Consider the following 12,069-nt stretch of genomic DNA (forward strand, 5'->3'; position numbering starts at 1 on the left):
TTAAAAGATTATAATGTTTTCTAAAAGAAAGTGTTGCTAGATGTACAATCAGCATGCCCTTAACGTTTCTGCTGCTACACAAAGTTTATATACCAGACAAAATGCTATCAAAATTCAGTAACTGTTACACACAAAATTAAAAGAAGGACTAAAAGGCAGCTCCTACACCACACATCAAAGCCTCTAATATCTATACTATTATCTACTTGCACCTCATTCATCCAAGTCACTAGCAGTAGCTATTTTCCAGTCACATCATAAACCACAGCTCTCATGATAATGTGACTCTCCAGCCTTCATTTATAATTACCACCATTTAGCCACAAAAGTTTGCTAAAATTCTTTACAATTAAGGTGAAAGAAACAAAATCTGCTGAGAGACAGTTCAGTATTTTCAAATCTTGAATTCATAAAAGCAGAGACTCAAAATAAGTTCTGAAAGACACTAGTGTCGTACCTTTACATCTTCTGATTAAGCTGTTCAACATAAAAAGCAAAGTAATCCACATGACGTCCCTTCCAGTTTAAGGTCTTCAATATGTTCCAATCAAAATTTTTAAAACCCTATAGACCTAATCTATAGAATCTACAGTACTAGAAACTCCAGTGACTATTGTACATTTTATTTACATTCATTTATAAAAGATTGTATCATAAAGAAAGGGCCAGAGTTCATCTGATTTTTCACATCATTTCCTGGATGAGAAGAGAAATATGCTTAGTTTGGTACACAGAGAAAACAGTTAACCAAATATTTGAAACATGCGTAAGACAAATATTTACTACAAAGCCCAAAGAAAAGTCAACTTGCAGTTGAAGACCAAAACTTCCGCATACCATAGGAACAAGAGGGCACTTACCTATCTTCTTTGTTTATCTGGTCACCAAATCCCACTGTATTTACAATGGTCAGCTTCAAGAGAACATTGGCTTCCTGGAGTTCGTAAGTCTGGGTTCTAAGTTGTACACTTGGCAGAAAATGCGATGATACAGGGTCATCAAAAGTGGTGTTAAACAAACTGTTTATCAAAGTTGATTTCCCACTTCCAGTTTCCCCTAAAGTTAAACAGAAGGGTTGGGGAAGGTATTTTGCACATCAAATAAATACCTACTAAGCATAGAAAGTGTTATCACAGCAACTCCACAAATTAACACAAAATCTTGTCAACTGATTTCTCCAAGGAAAATGGTTGCCTGCATTCGTTTTCCATAATGAGCACTAAATATCTTTTAGTTGATTTTTTCATCCTACAGATAAGAGATAGTAACCTGCTAATGAGTAATAAGCAGAACAGTCTCTTGACACTTTGGTTTCTTTAAAAAATGTGAATTAATTTCCTACAGATTTTATGAAGCTAAGTAATTAGCTGTGAAACCACAGGTTTCAACACCGTTTTTATGAATAAGGGTAAAATGCTAGAGCAAGCATTTGATAAGTATAGAAATACCACAGTAACACCACCTTGGGATTTTAGAATTTTTTGATCTGAAGCTCTTTATTACAGAAAAAACAGTGTGTAGCCAAGTTTACTCAAAAGAATTCAAGAAATTGCCCATAAATCAATAAAAACATGGCATCCATTTTCAACATTTTTGGTCTTCATACTGTTTATGAAAATGCTAAATATAAAAACAAAGGATGGATACAAATAAGCAAAGCTGGGGGAAGGGATGGAACTATAATTCATGCTTTACATCAAAGAAAGAGTTTAACACTGCAACTGGATTTAAATTTCAGTGACTTCCTAAGGACGGGTATATTACTAAAGCCTTAAGCCACCCAGATACTACTCACCAATGCAAAGAATGTTGAAGCAGAAGCCCTGCTTGATGGATTTTTTAACCAGTTGATCAGGTAAACTGCCAAAACCAACATGCCCGGACAAGGACAAGGTTCGATAGCCATCATTTTTCTACAGAAAAATCATTTAAAAATATATTAGTGAGGTGAGTTGCAAAGCAATTAGCAACGGCAACAAAGGAACTTTACTAGTATGCTAGAACTCATTCCTTATGATTTAAATGGAACCAAGAAAAGCAAAAGTTTGAAAAAAGATCTGTCAGATCAACTTTATTCCAAAATTTTAGAAAACATTCAAATTGACTTTGCAAGACTATTTGCAGGGTCAAAGTGAAGTCCATGTTTTGCAAAAAACCATATGAACAAAATAAAGTAAACAAGCCCAAGTGAAAACCATATACAGAAAATAGAACACAGTTGGTTTGCTCTTAGAAATGAAGGACAAAATATTTAAAAACTATTTAAGTGGCAGAGTTCGAAACACAGACCATAATCACAGGAATGTGTATGTTATCAATCAGAATTCATTCTGAGTAGCTGGAATTGAAATTGTTATTTATGTAAAATAATATATTATCTACACACAGGACTCTAGAGATAATATCATATGTATTATTAGAAATGTCTAGAGGTGCACATTCCCTTTCAAACTTCAGCTAGCAATCTAGCATCATGACATTAAGGCAACGAGCATATTAAAAATGTATAAGATTAAAAGGAAATATCTTAGTTCACACAAATGAACTGTATTTATAAACAAACATTCCATATCAAAGGAATAAACAGTATCAGGTCCATACTATCCTTTGTCTTACATTTCCAATCCACATGCCATTACTGGATCCTGGGAACATGTATATAGCCAACAGTAGGAAAGTTTTTATTTAACACTTACAAGACCATAAAAGTGCCACCTTTTATAACAGACATGCATAGCAAGTTTCAGATTTCTTGTAGCTAAAAGGATATGAAGGTTCCTGACAGGAAATACTTGTCCTTTTCTTGTATTGCACAGTATTATGTGGGACTACGGACTGCACTAACTCTCATTTTAGACTATTATAATCAGGTAACTCCATTCTAGATTAATATGGCGAGGAAAAATGTGTAAGCAAAGTGAACAATTTAAAGAGAAAATGTGACAGCTTAGGGCTATAAAAAAAATAAATGTTCATTCAAAGCATGTCTGAAAAAGAAATTTCTCAAGGTATTCTACCATATGGAAATTACTATTAAAAAGCGCTGAGAAAGACTGAAAACTGTCAGTATCCAGTCCATTTAAAGAAAAAGTGTATCTGAGACAGATGGCAGCACAGCTAACAACTATAGTTACATAGTCTGATACTTAAACCACCTCTATTGCCACCAGTAGAAGACAGTTCCTCTAAAACAACCCATTAAGCCTCCACACCAAAAGACAGTGCAAGAGGCTCAGCATAACCACAGAACAGAGGCCTTTCATCTTCATGTCACCAGCCTAAAGCCGGAACATGTTAGGCTGCCCTCAAAATCCCTGCATAGCCTTTTGGTACTCTCCAAGAAAAAGAACAGTCAGCTTGGATTTCTGTGGACAAACCACTAATAGCCACAACCTTACTGACCATTTCCAGAGGTCACTGGAGTAACCATCATGTCATCCACAAGAGACTATGTCAGGATTAAAAAGCATTTAGCTGAGGAAACCTGTACTACAGCTGTATTTGCTGCACAGAACTATGTGCAAAAACGGACTGGAGTCCTCAGCCATTAACTCTGTAACTTCATTTTCAAAAAGAATGGAGAGATTAATAACAATCTAGCAATTAAACTCAAGAGTTTACTCTTTTCTGGAAATAAAAGTCAACAATAACTAGTTCTTCCACTGTAATATTGGCTGTTTATCACTGAAAATTTGACCAAATTTCTGTATGAAACAGAGGATAACAAGAAATAATAAACATAGAAAACAAGGTGCCTTCTATGTGTCACGTCCCACTCACGGGAAAGAGGGAGGTAAGTGACTCAGATTTGTAAATCCCAAACAGTGTGGACTAAGGTGAGATAAATCTCAAGATCTGTATACAAACATTTATTAGTTTCCCAAAATGATTAGTATAGGTCTTAACAAGTCCATGATAACTGGCTAGGCATATAACAAATCATGGCAAGAAGTATGCATTGAGTTCCTTAGCAACAGCTATACAACAACTTATGGCAAGCAGTACTTAAGGTCGTTACTTCACAGTTCTAACCATTACTTAACAACTCTAAGAGAAAAGAGAAACAGAGGGATAGAGAAAGGAAAAGATAGAGAAAAAGACAGAGATAAAGAGATTGCTGGTCCTGGTTCCAGCATCTTTTTCAGAGAATCTTCCTGGGCATAATCTTCTTTCTTGGGAAAAATCTTCCCAGGCATGATCTCCTTCTTTGTTCTCCCTAGGGGTACTTATTTTCCCCTTCTATGTTTGCTGAATAAGCATGGTCCACCTCCCTTGCCAAGGACAGTCTCGTCTCAGGTTTCTCCCTTCTCTCGGGTGACACGCAGCATGATTGGGGTGGAGAGACAAGTGCCATAGTCATATATGTTTAGCATGATCTCTATAATCTTCATTAGCATATGCAGGGATGTGCACTTGCACATGCGTTTCGTGGATAATGAAGCGAAGGTCACTTATCGAACACAATGGCCTTGAGAACAAAGAACTAGCAAGCTCACCACACAAGTGGCAGAACTATCTTGTCTTCACAAGGCAGTCTTCCCACTGCTTTTCAGGAGCCTGTGAGCCTTATTAGTTCTTTGAATGCCAGGTCCGCATTATTTATTTCCTTGCGAGTGTCTGAGGCATTCCATTGAAGGCTTGGAGGGCCCTCTCCCCCTCATCAGGGAATTTACAGGCCATATCTTACAGTCTGTGCTTTGCTTAGAAAGCTATGGCTATGCTTGTACTCAACAGACATCTGGCTGTATCACTGCTTAAAAATTCATTTCAGGTGTCCCAGACGGTTAATTTCTCTGTATTTCTAAGTTTCTCCAGAGATGCTTCTTATGGATATGTACTGCAGTCAGGAAAGAGAGTAACAATTTCTGCAATAAGTATTTATGCAATTGCCAAGATACTCTGAGACATCTCAAATTTGCCGCTATTTTAAGATAGCATATTTCACCTTTCTTCATAACATAAAAGTTAATTTAATGACACTACACAGTTATGAGTGAAAATTAAAACCATTTTTCTGGAAATATAAATATCTAGAAGTACATGGCAAGTTCTATGTTATTTCAGACAACAGACAAAAAACTGACATAAGACAGAACCTGGTACTTAGAAGAACTTTCCCCAATAGAGAAATTATGTTTTATGCACAGCTTTCTTCAGCGCTGTCCTGGGGGAGGAAGAGACATATCATCATCTTCACTTCGTGCATGCAGAGATGATACAAAGCTATTAGTGGAGATAATAAAGGGAAAGACTAAGAGAGCAAGAACATGAATCTCATTCACCCCATATGTAATTTAGCACCTTAACCACAAGATCACTCTTTCTAGTTCTTTCTATCAAGAGGTAATGACACAGTAAACTAAAAACATTAACCACCACTCCCCAAAACCTCATATATTTGCCAGCTGAGTGTGACCCAACAATAAGAATGTCAGCGGGAGAACAGACGTAACCACAAAATAGGGGAGAACAAGAATTTCAAGCAGAAATAATATTATTTACACCATTCATGAGAACACATTTTAATGTCTTGTCCTAAAGTTCTTGTTTTAAAGAGAAGGTTGGCAAGGACGATCAGCAAGGGATAATTCAGGGTCTCAAAAAAATAATTTTTTCCCATGCAATAGCACAAAAACACAGCCTATAAAAGTTCTTTCAAGAAAATGGCCAGAGTTGACTTGATCACAGTACATATAATGAGGAGATTTCTGGTAGCACACACGTGCAAATAAATACCCCCACACTACATTAATAGCAAAATTTTAAAAGCTAGAAACGGAAAGATCCACTTAGTTGTCCCAAGACACAATGGAGACCTCAGGAATCAGCTTCACCAAAATGCTGCAATAAAGGCTCTTAATTTGGACTACAAAACTTTCAAGAAATATTGTGCAGCTCAACTCGAAACAGTCTCAGTCACACTGATTTAGAAGCCTACATTCTAGCATTTTTATACTTCTGTTCTCCACACAACAAACCTTACAGGAACAAGACCTACTGTTCTCCAAATGGAGACTCGCCTCCCTCCACCTTCCTTACAGAAGACTCGCTTTGTGAACCTGTTCCATCTGACATCACTTGGAGCATTCTCTTAATAGAAAAGCAATAGCTTACATTTTTCCTTCTGAAATTTTCCAAGGGCATCATGTGTCTCTCCCTCAATGCCAGCACCGTATACAGCTTCACTCTGCTATGGTCTAACAAATACGCAGAGAAATTAAATACACAAAACCGACCACGCGATGCCTGCATTCTGAGTACTTCTCAGAGAAATAATACGTCATCCGGTGGAAAAACAAGTTACTACCATATCACCAGTATAGAAAAATGGTGACAACTCAAAAATTAAGAAATACAAATCATGCCGAAAGCAATTAAGTCACCAGAATAGCCAGTCTTTTCAAATTAGTATCCATTGGATGAAGCAGCTAAATTATGCTTGAGGACAACATCTCATCCAGCTTTATTCAGTGAATAACTCAAAGCTTGTAATCCAAATGCTGCAAGAGCTGTAATATTCCCGTAAATACTTCCTGTTTCTCACCACCTTCTCAGAATTCATTCAGCGTTGGTTGTCTAGCTTTCATGGAACTGCATCTCTATTTCTGCAAATTCAGTTAATTAAGTATATTGGTTTATATAAATTTGTCTTGCCCATTAAAAACAGCATGCAAAGAAAAATCATTGCCTGAGACATTAACATTTCAAAAACAACATTTAAAAACAACAAAACATTTTAAAATTGTTTTTTTCTTTCAGGAACAAACTAAAAAGAAAACTTAATTATCTTTTCAATTTGCCACGTATTTCCGAGTAAAACTGCACAACACTGGGCCATTCCACAGCAAAAGCTGGGTTGCAGACTACCTGCATCCCCAGCAGAATCAGACTTGCAGTCCAGGCAAATAACTACTTGCCCCCCTGCTTGTAGAGACAATGAAATTTGCTCTCCAAAGCTTGAAGAAAAAAAAAAAAAAAGTAATCCATGTTCACGTGCTTAGTCAGGAGGTGAGGGTCCTGCCAGTCCCAGGCAGCTACGCAGGTTGTGCAGAGACCCTTGGAAGGATGCCTGGGCATCAGCCACAAGGGCAGACAACAGCACATTAATGTGCCCATGGATACTCCAAATGTGACTCTTTCAGAGCCCTGAGTTTTCCATTACCATAAACAGGTGGTCACATTCATTAAACCAGAAAATCTGCTTTAATCTTTCAATACCAAAGTGCATTAATCTCTTCATTAAATTGCTTTCCTATATAACCAAAGTTACATTTAATCAGCCAATGTCAATATTGCTAACACAGGAAGGAAGTAGAAAACTAAACAGATTTTGGAAGCAAGTGGGAAAATACTTTCCATTTTTGGGTAGTTGACATCTAAAATGTAGACAACTGGGGTAGGCATGCATACCATTGACATCTCTCTGTTGATACATGCATGAGACAGAGAGAGACAGAGAACAGATGGGATGAGTAGAGGGAACAGAAAGGAAACCTTGGTAAAATAACACCAAAGAAAGAGCAGAAAATATAGGAGGATGAGGTAGAAAAAATACAAAGAAAGAAAACTTCATTAAGATGCAGAGTAAGAAAGGAGATACATTAAAAATTACACGAAATGAATGCATTGGTCTACTCTATAAAATAAAAAGCAACACAGAGGAGTCAAGGATGGAACAAAACAGTCCCCCAAAAAGGTGTGTATAAGTATTGGCCAAAAGATGATTCACTGAAAACTCATTTGACAAATTTCACTCATGGTTGTCAAGTAATTTATTGAGTATGCCAGAAACAGCAGACAGCTTTTAGGGATTGGTCCAAACATCAGGAGCTCAGAATTCTTCTCTCAGCTCTTGCAAATGAGTTATTACATGACATTCTGGTGCACCAACTATTTTCCTTTTCTAGCCCACTTCACCACAGAAGACAGCTGAAGTTGCCTTAAACCACAGGTCATTACAAGATTTCCTTAATACATGTGTATATGGAGAGTCCTTGGAATGAAACTTTAAAAAAAAAAAAAAAAAAAGGGGGAGGACCTTTTTGCCCTATGTTTGTCTGAAGAAACTTGAGGCAGGACTGAATCCTCCTGAATGGCCTGAAATCACCCAGGACGGACAGAGGAAAAAGCCTTGTCAGAAGAGAAAAGGGGGCATGACGTGCAGGCTGCTATTAAAGACAACTTCTGGACTGTATTTTGAAGTATTTAGAAACAAATAAAGAAACAGTCACACTTCGCTAGCTTCCTGGTTGTGATGAGGTGATTTCACAGACAGCAGCGTATTCATTTGTAAATGCCACTAAGGATTCTCTTCACCAACAGGTGTTTAAGTAACTTGAAAATCTAGCACATGTAGTACCTGTTCTTCCATATTGCCTATGGATAGATGTGGCAAGAGGCAGCAGGTGGGGAAGACTTGATGATAGAAAAGAAACCAGTTCCTCACAGCTAGTGCTCCATCTGCCAGGCAAAGGATGATGACGACAACAGTGCTGGTTTGGATGGGACTGATCAGCTACTGCTACACAGAAAGAGAAAGTGTTCAGTTTTGTGGTCCTTTCTTGACCTGTGTGTTGCCAAGGAAGGAAAAACAAAGAAACGGAAATCTGGTGTAGCCCTCTGAGATGACCTTGACACAGAAAAATATGCTGGTATCAGCACTGGTATCAGAACTGCAATCACTTTCGGAAGACCTGCACCTCTTTGGCTGTGCTGGCTCAGCTGTGCCTGTTGCAGCTTTAGCACTGTTTCCTGAAGAGCAGAAAGTCAGTCCTCTTCACCCCTGACCACATCAGTCCCTTGTTGTTGATGTTCGTTATCCGAATGAGAAAGCAATGCTGGTCTTGGATGCAACAATGGCAGCTGCTACCAGAAGGCCTCTTCGACTGCAACAACGATTTCCCCCCCCCCCCTCCTTTTTAATTAATCAATGATAAGCACTGTACACTGTTGTACAGTGGCAATAGCTGCCAGAACTTTCCCAGAAGTCAAATTTTCAAGAATCAGAAGTACTAAATACTTGTATCTCAGGCTTTGAGCAGTCTGATTGTAAACATATTTTTATAGAGGACTGCATTCTGAGAGCAATTTTACATTTCTTTTGCAAAACAACTGAAAACAAAATTCTTCCCACAATGCAGTAAGAAACACTTTAACAATTATACAGCATGTGTTAAACTAGGAAATATTATTTGATGTCAACATATATTTTACCTCATTATATTTACATAATTTACATTTATAAACCTAATACAGAACAACCCTCCTCCATTACAGAAATATGTTATACTTCTGTTTTTACAGTATTCTCTGTAAAGCTTTCCATGTACAGCCTTCTCTCCTCCTTTACCAATTCTATCCACTAAGTGGACTGTCAATCCCACCCTCACTCGCTTTTGCTGGTTTACTGCCTGTTTCTTTGGGGGGGGGGGGTTGGTTTTTTTTGTTTTGTTTTTTTTTTTTTTTTTTACACTCTTCATGCAAACATTAATCAGCAAAATAATTTTGTCTTGTTTCTTGTACTGTGGCTCTTAGGTTTTTTTCTTTCCACATTTTTCCGTCTCCTGCCAGAGTCAGCCTGTCAAGTACTGACTCTCCACCTCGCTAGATACATACATTATGTATGAAGAGAGAAAGCTTATATAAAGTTAATGCATTGCACTACCTTGTACTGCAACTGCAAAGGACTCATACAGGCCTTAGAGAGAGAAGGCCTTACATCCAGAAAGAATGTGTGAAATGGAGCTCTCTGGGCGGGAGCCCCGACAGAAAGCAAGCTATGCTCAAGTTGTGAGCAAGCAGGGGAACATGAATGAAGCCCTTTCAATCCGAGGTTGGCGGAGACGTGGTCGGGCCCTGTGATGGCTCTAACAATGGTCCAACAAACAACTCCTTCAGCACCCGTACTCAAAGCAGCCCCTCATCCTTCTCGCGCTCCTGCTCCCATGCTGCTTCCCCGGGTGTGCCATCAAGAAACAGAGCAAGACACTGCCTGGGATGAAGATTACTTCAAGGAAAGGAAACTTCAAAAGAGTAACAGTTGTTTTCCTTTTTTTTTTTTTCAGTTCACCGGGCAGCTTCACACACAGCTCTACCGGCACAACGGAGCTGTAACAGCACAGCGGCAGCAACGAGCCAAGAATCACCAGAGGCAGGTACTTCACCTACTTTCCCGCTACCAGAAAATGCAAAAGCATTTTCCCCAAATTCCTCCCACTCCATGTTATTTCTGGAACCCTTGTGCGCTCTGTGTTGCTGAGGTGTAAAACCCATGTCATAAATGAATTGATTTATTCCACGCTCACAACCGGAGCTAGTTTCCCAGCACTAACGTGTGGACGGATTCGGCGTCTTCCAAGCGTAGAGCTGGCAGCTTTGCCATTACGCGTGAGGAAAGCGCTTTTTTCCTCAATAGCCAACGTTCAGCCCCACGACTCGTTACTTGGAATACGCGATACGCTACAGGAGCTCTACAGCGGGCAAGGGCTGGAAACGAAAACCTCTAACAACAAGTTTCTTTAAAAGTCTAGCAACCGTGGGGCGCCTGGCCCCGCACCGAGGCAGCCTTCCCTCGCCCCACCAGCTGCCCCGGGGCGGCTCCCGGTACCAGCGGCTCGCTACGAGCGGCCCTTCCACCTCCCCACAGGCTGGTACCGCCGCCCCCCCCTCCCCTCCCCTTCAGTCGCCGGACCCGTCCCCTCAGCCGCGCCGGGCTGACGCCTACCGCCAGGTACCCGCAGCCCAGGGGCCGCCCAACAGCCACCGCGGCCGTTAACGGTCGGCGGAGACCCCCGCCCCGCACGGCGGAGGGGACTTACCGGCTGCCGACCGGCGTGGGGAGCAGCCATAGCCCGGCGAGGCGAGGCGAGGAGGGAGAAAACCGGACGGAGAGGGCGCGCAACGCCCCCCAAACCCCGGCCCCTGCCGTGACGGGGCGCTCCCGGCCGCCGGGCAGAGGCAGCGCCGCGGGCGGGCGGGGCGCGGTGGCCGCCCCGCCGTCGCTGAGGCGGGCGCTCGTGTCGCGGGGCGGCGGCGCGGGCCCCTCCCGGCCGGAGGGTGGCGCGGCGGGGCCGCCGCAGCAGCAGCAGCAGCGGCGGCGGCAGTGATTGCTGGGGCATGCCGCCGCCGCCGGGAGGAGGGGCTCGGGTAGCGGCGGCTCCGCCGCAGCAGCAAGCAGCAACGGGAGGAGCGGCAGCACGACGCGATGGGACAGAGGCTGTGATGGCGGAGCCGGCGGAGCTGCGGCAGGAGTCGGTGGTGGGGTTCCTGGCGGCCCGGGGCGGGCGGGCGCGCAACGCAGAGCTGCTGGAGCATTTCCGGGACTGGCTCAGCCCCCCGGAGCCCGACCGCCGCGCCGCCGCCCGCCACCGCTTCAAGGAGCTGGTCAACGCCGTGGCCACTGTGCGCCAGGAGCCCGGCACCGGCGTCAAGTACGTGCATCTCCGCCGCCGGTACTGTGCCCCGGAGACCCCCGCCGCCGCCGCCGCCTTGAGCCCCGGAGAGGAGGAGGCAGCGGCAGTGGGGGACAGCGCGCAGCGGCCGAGCCCGCCGCCCTCCCCGCGGGCGGGCGCTGAGGAGGCGCCACCGCCGTCGGCGGGTGAGGATGCCGGCGGCGGCCGCCCTCAGCCCGCGGGGCGGCGGGGCGAGCCGCCCCGGCCGAGCCCGGCGGCGGGCGGAGGCCAGCGAAAGGGCTCCCGGCGGGGACCGCGGCCCGGGCGCGGCGGAGGAAGCGGTGGCGAGGAGGCTGCGGTAGCGGCGGGCCCGGGGCGGCCTCCCCCTCCGCCAGCGGAGGAGGCGGGGGCGGCGGAGGTCGCCCCCGGAGCGGCGGCGGCGGCGGGGAGCGGCCGCAGGAGCCTGCGGGAGGCGGCGCGGGGCGGCTCGCCCCAGCTGAAGCGCGGAGCCCTCCCCGGGGGGGGCCGCGGGCGCGGCGGCGACTCGGACAGCGCCTCGGTGGCCTCGTCGTCCGCCGAGGAGGAGGGGAGCACCACCGGCGCCGTGGCCCTGGACCCCCTGGAGCACGCCTGGATGCTGTCGGCCTCGGACGGGCGGTGGGAGAGCCTGGAGGGGCTG

General features: G+C 43.9%; 1 protein-coding gene across 1 annotated transcript in view; it reads right to left on the minus strand.

Moving 5' to 3' along the window:
- The window catches only part of SEPTIN10 (septin 10), a 31,088-nt gene extending 19,775 nt beyond the window's left edge, over positions 1-11,313 (minus strand). Inside the window, 7 exon segments of the mRNA XM_074145546.1 lie at positions 861-1,056; positions 1,796-1,913; positions 10,818-10,865; positions 10,867-10,899; positions 10,901-10,979; positions 10,981-11,172; positions 11,174-11,313. Of these exon segments, the coding sequence (XP_074001647.1) occupies positions 861-1,056; positions 1,796-1,913; positions 10,818-10,865; positions 10,867-10,899; positions 10,901-10,979; positions 10,981-11,172; positions 11,174-11,313 (806 nt within the window).
- Between the last annotated feature and the right edge of the window lie 756 nt (positions 11,314-12,069).

This window comes from Numenius arquata, chromosome 1 (assembly GCF_964106895.1).
Source record: "Numenius arquata chromosome 1, bNumArq3.hap1.1, whole genome shotgun sequence".
Lineage (NCBI taxonomy): Eukaryota > Metazoa > Chordata > Aves > Charadriiformes > Scolopacidae > Numenius > Numenius arquata.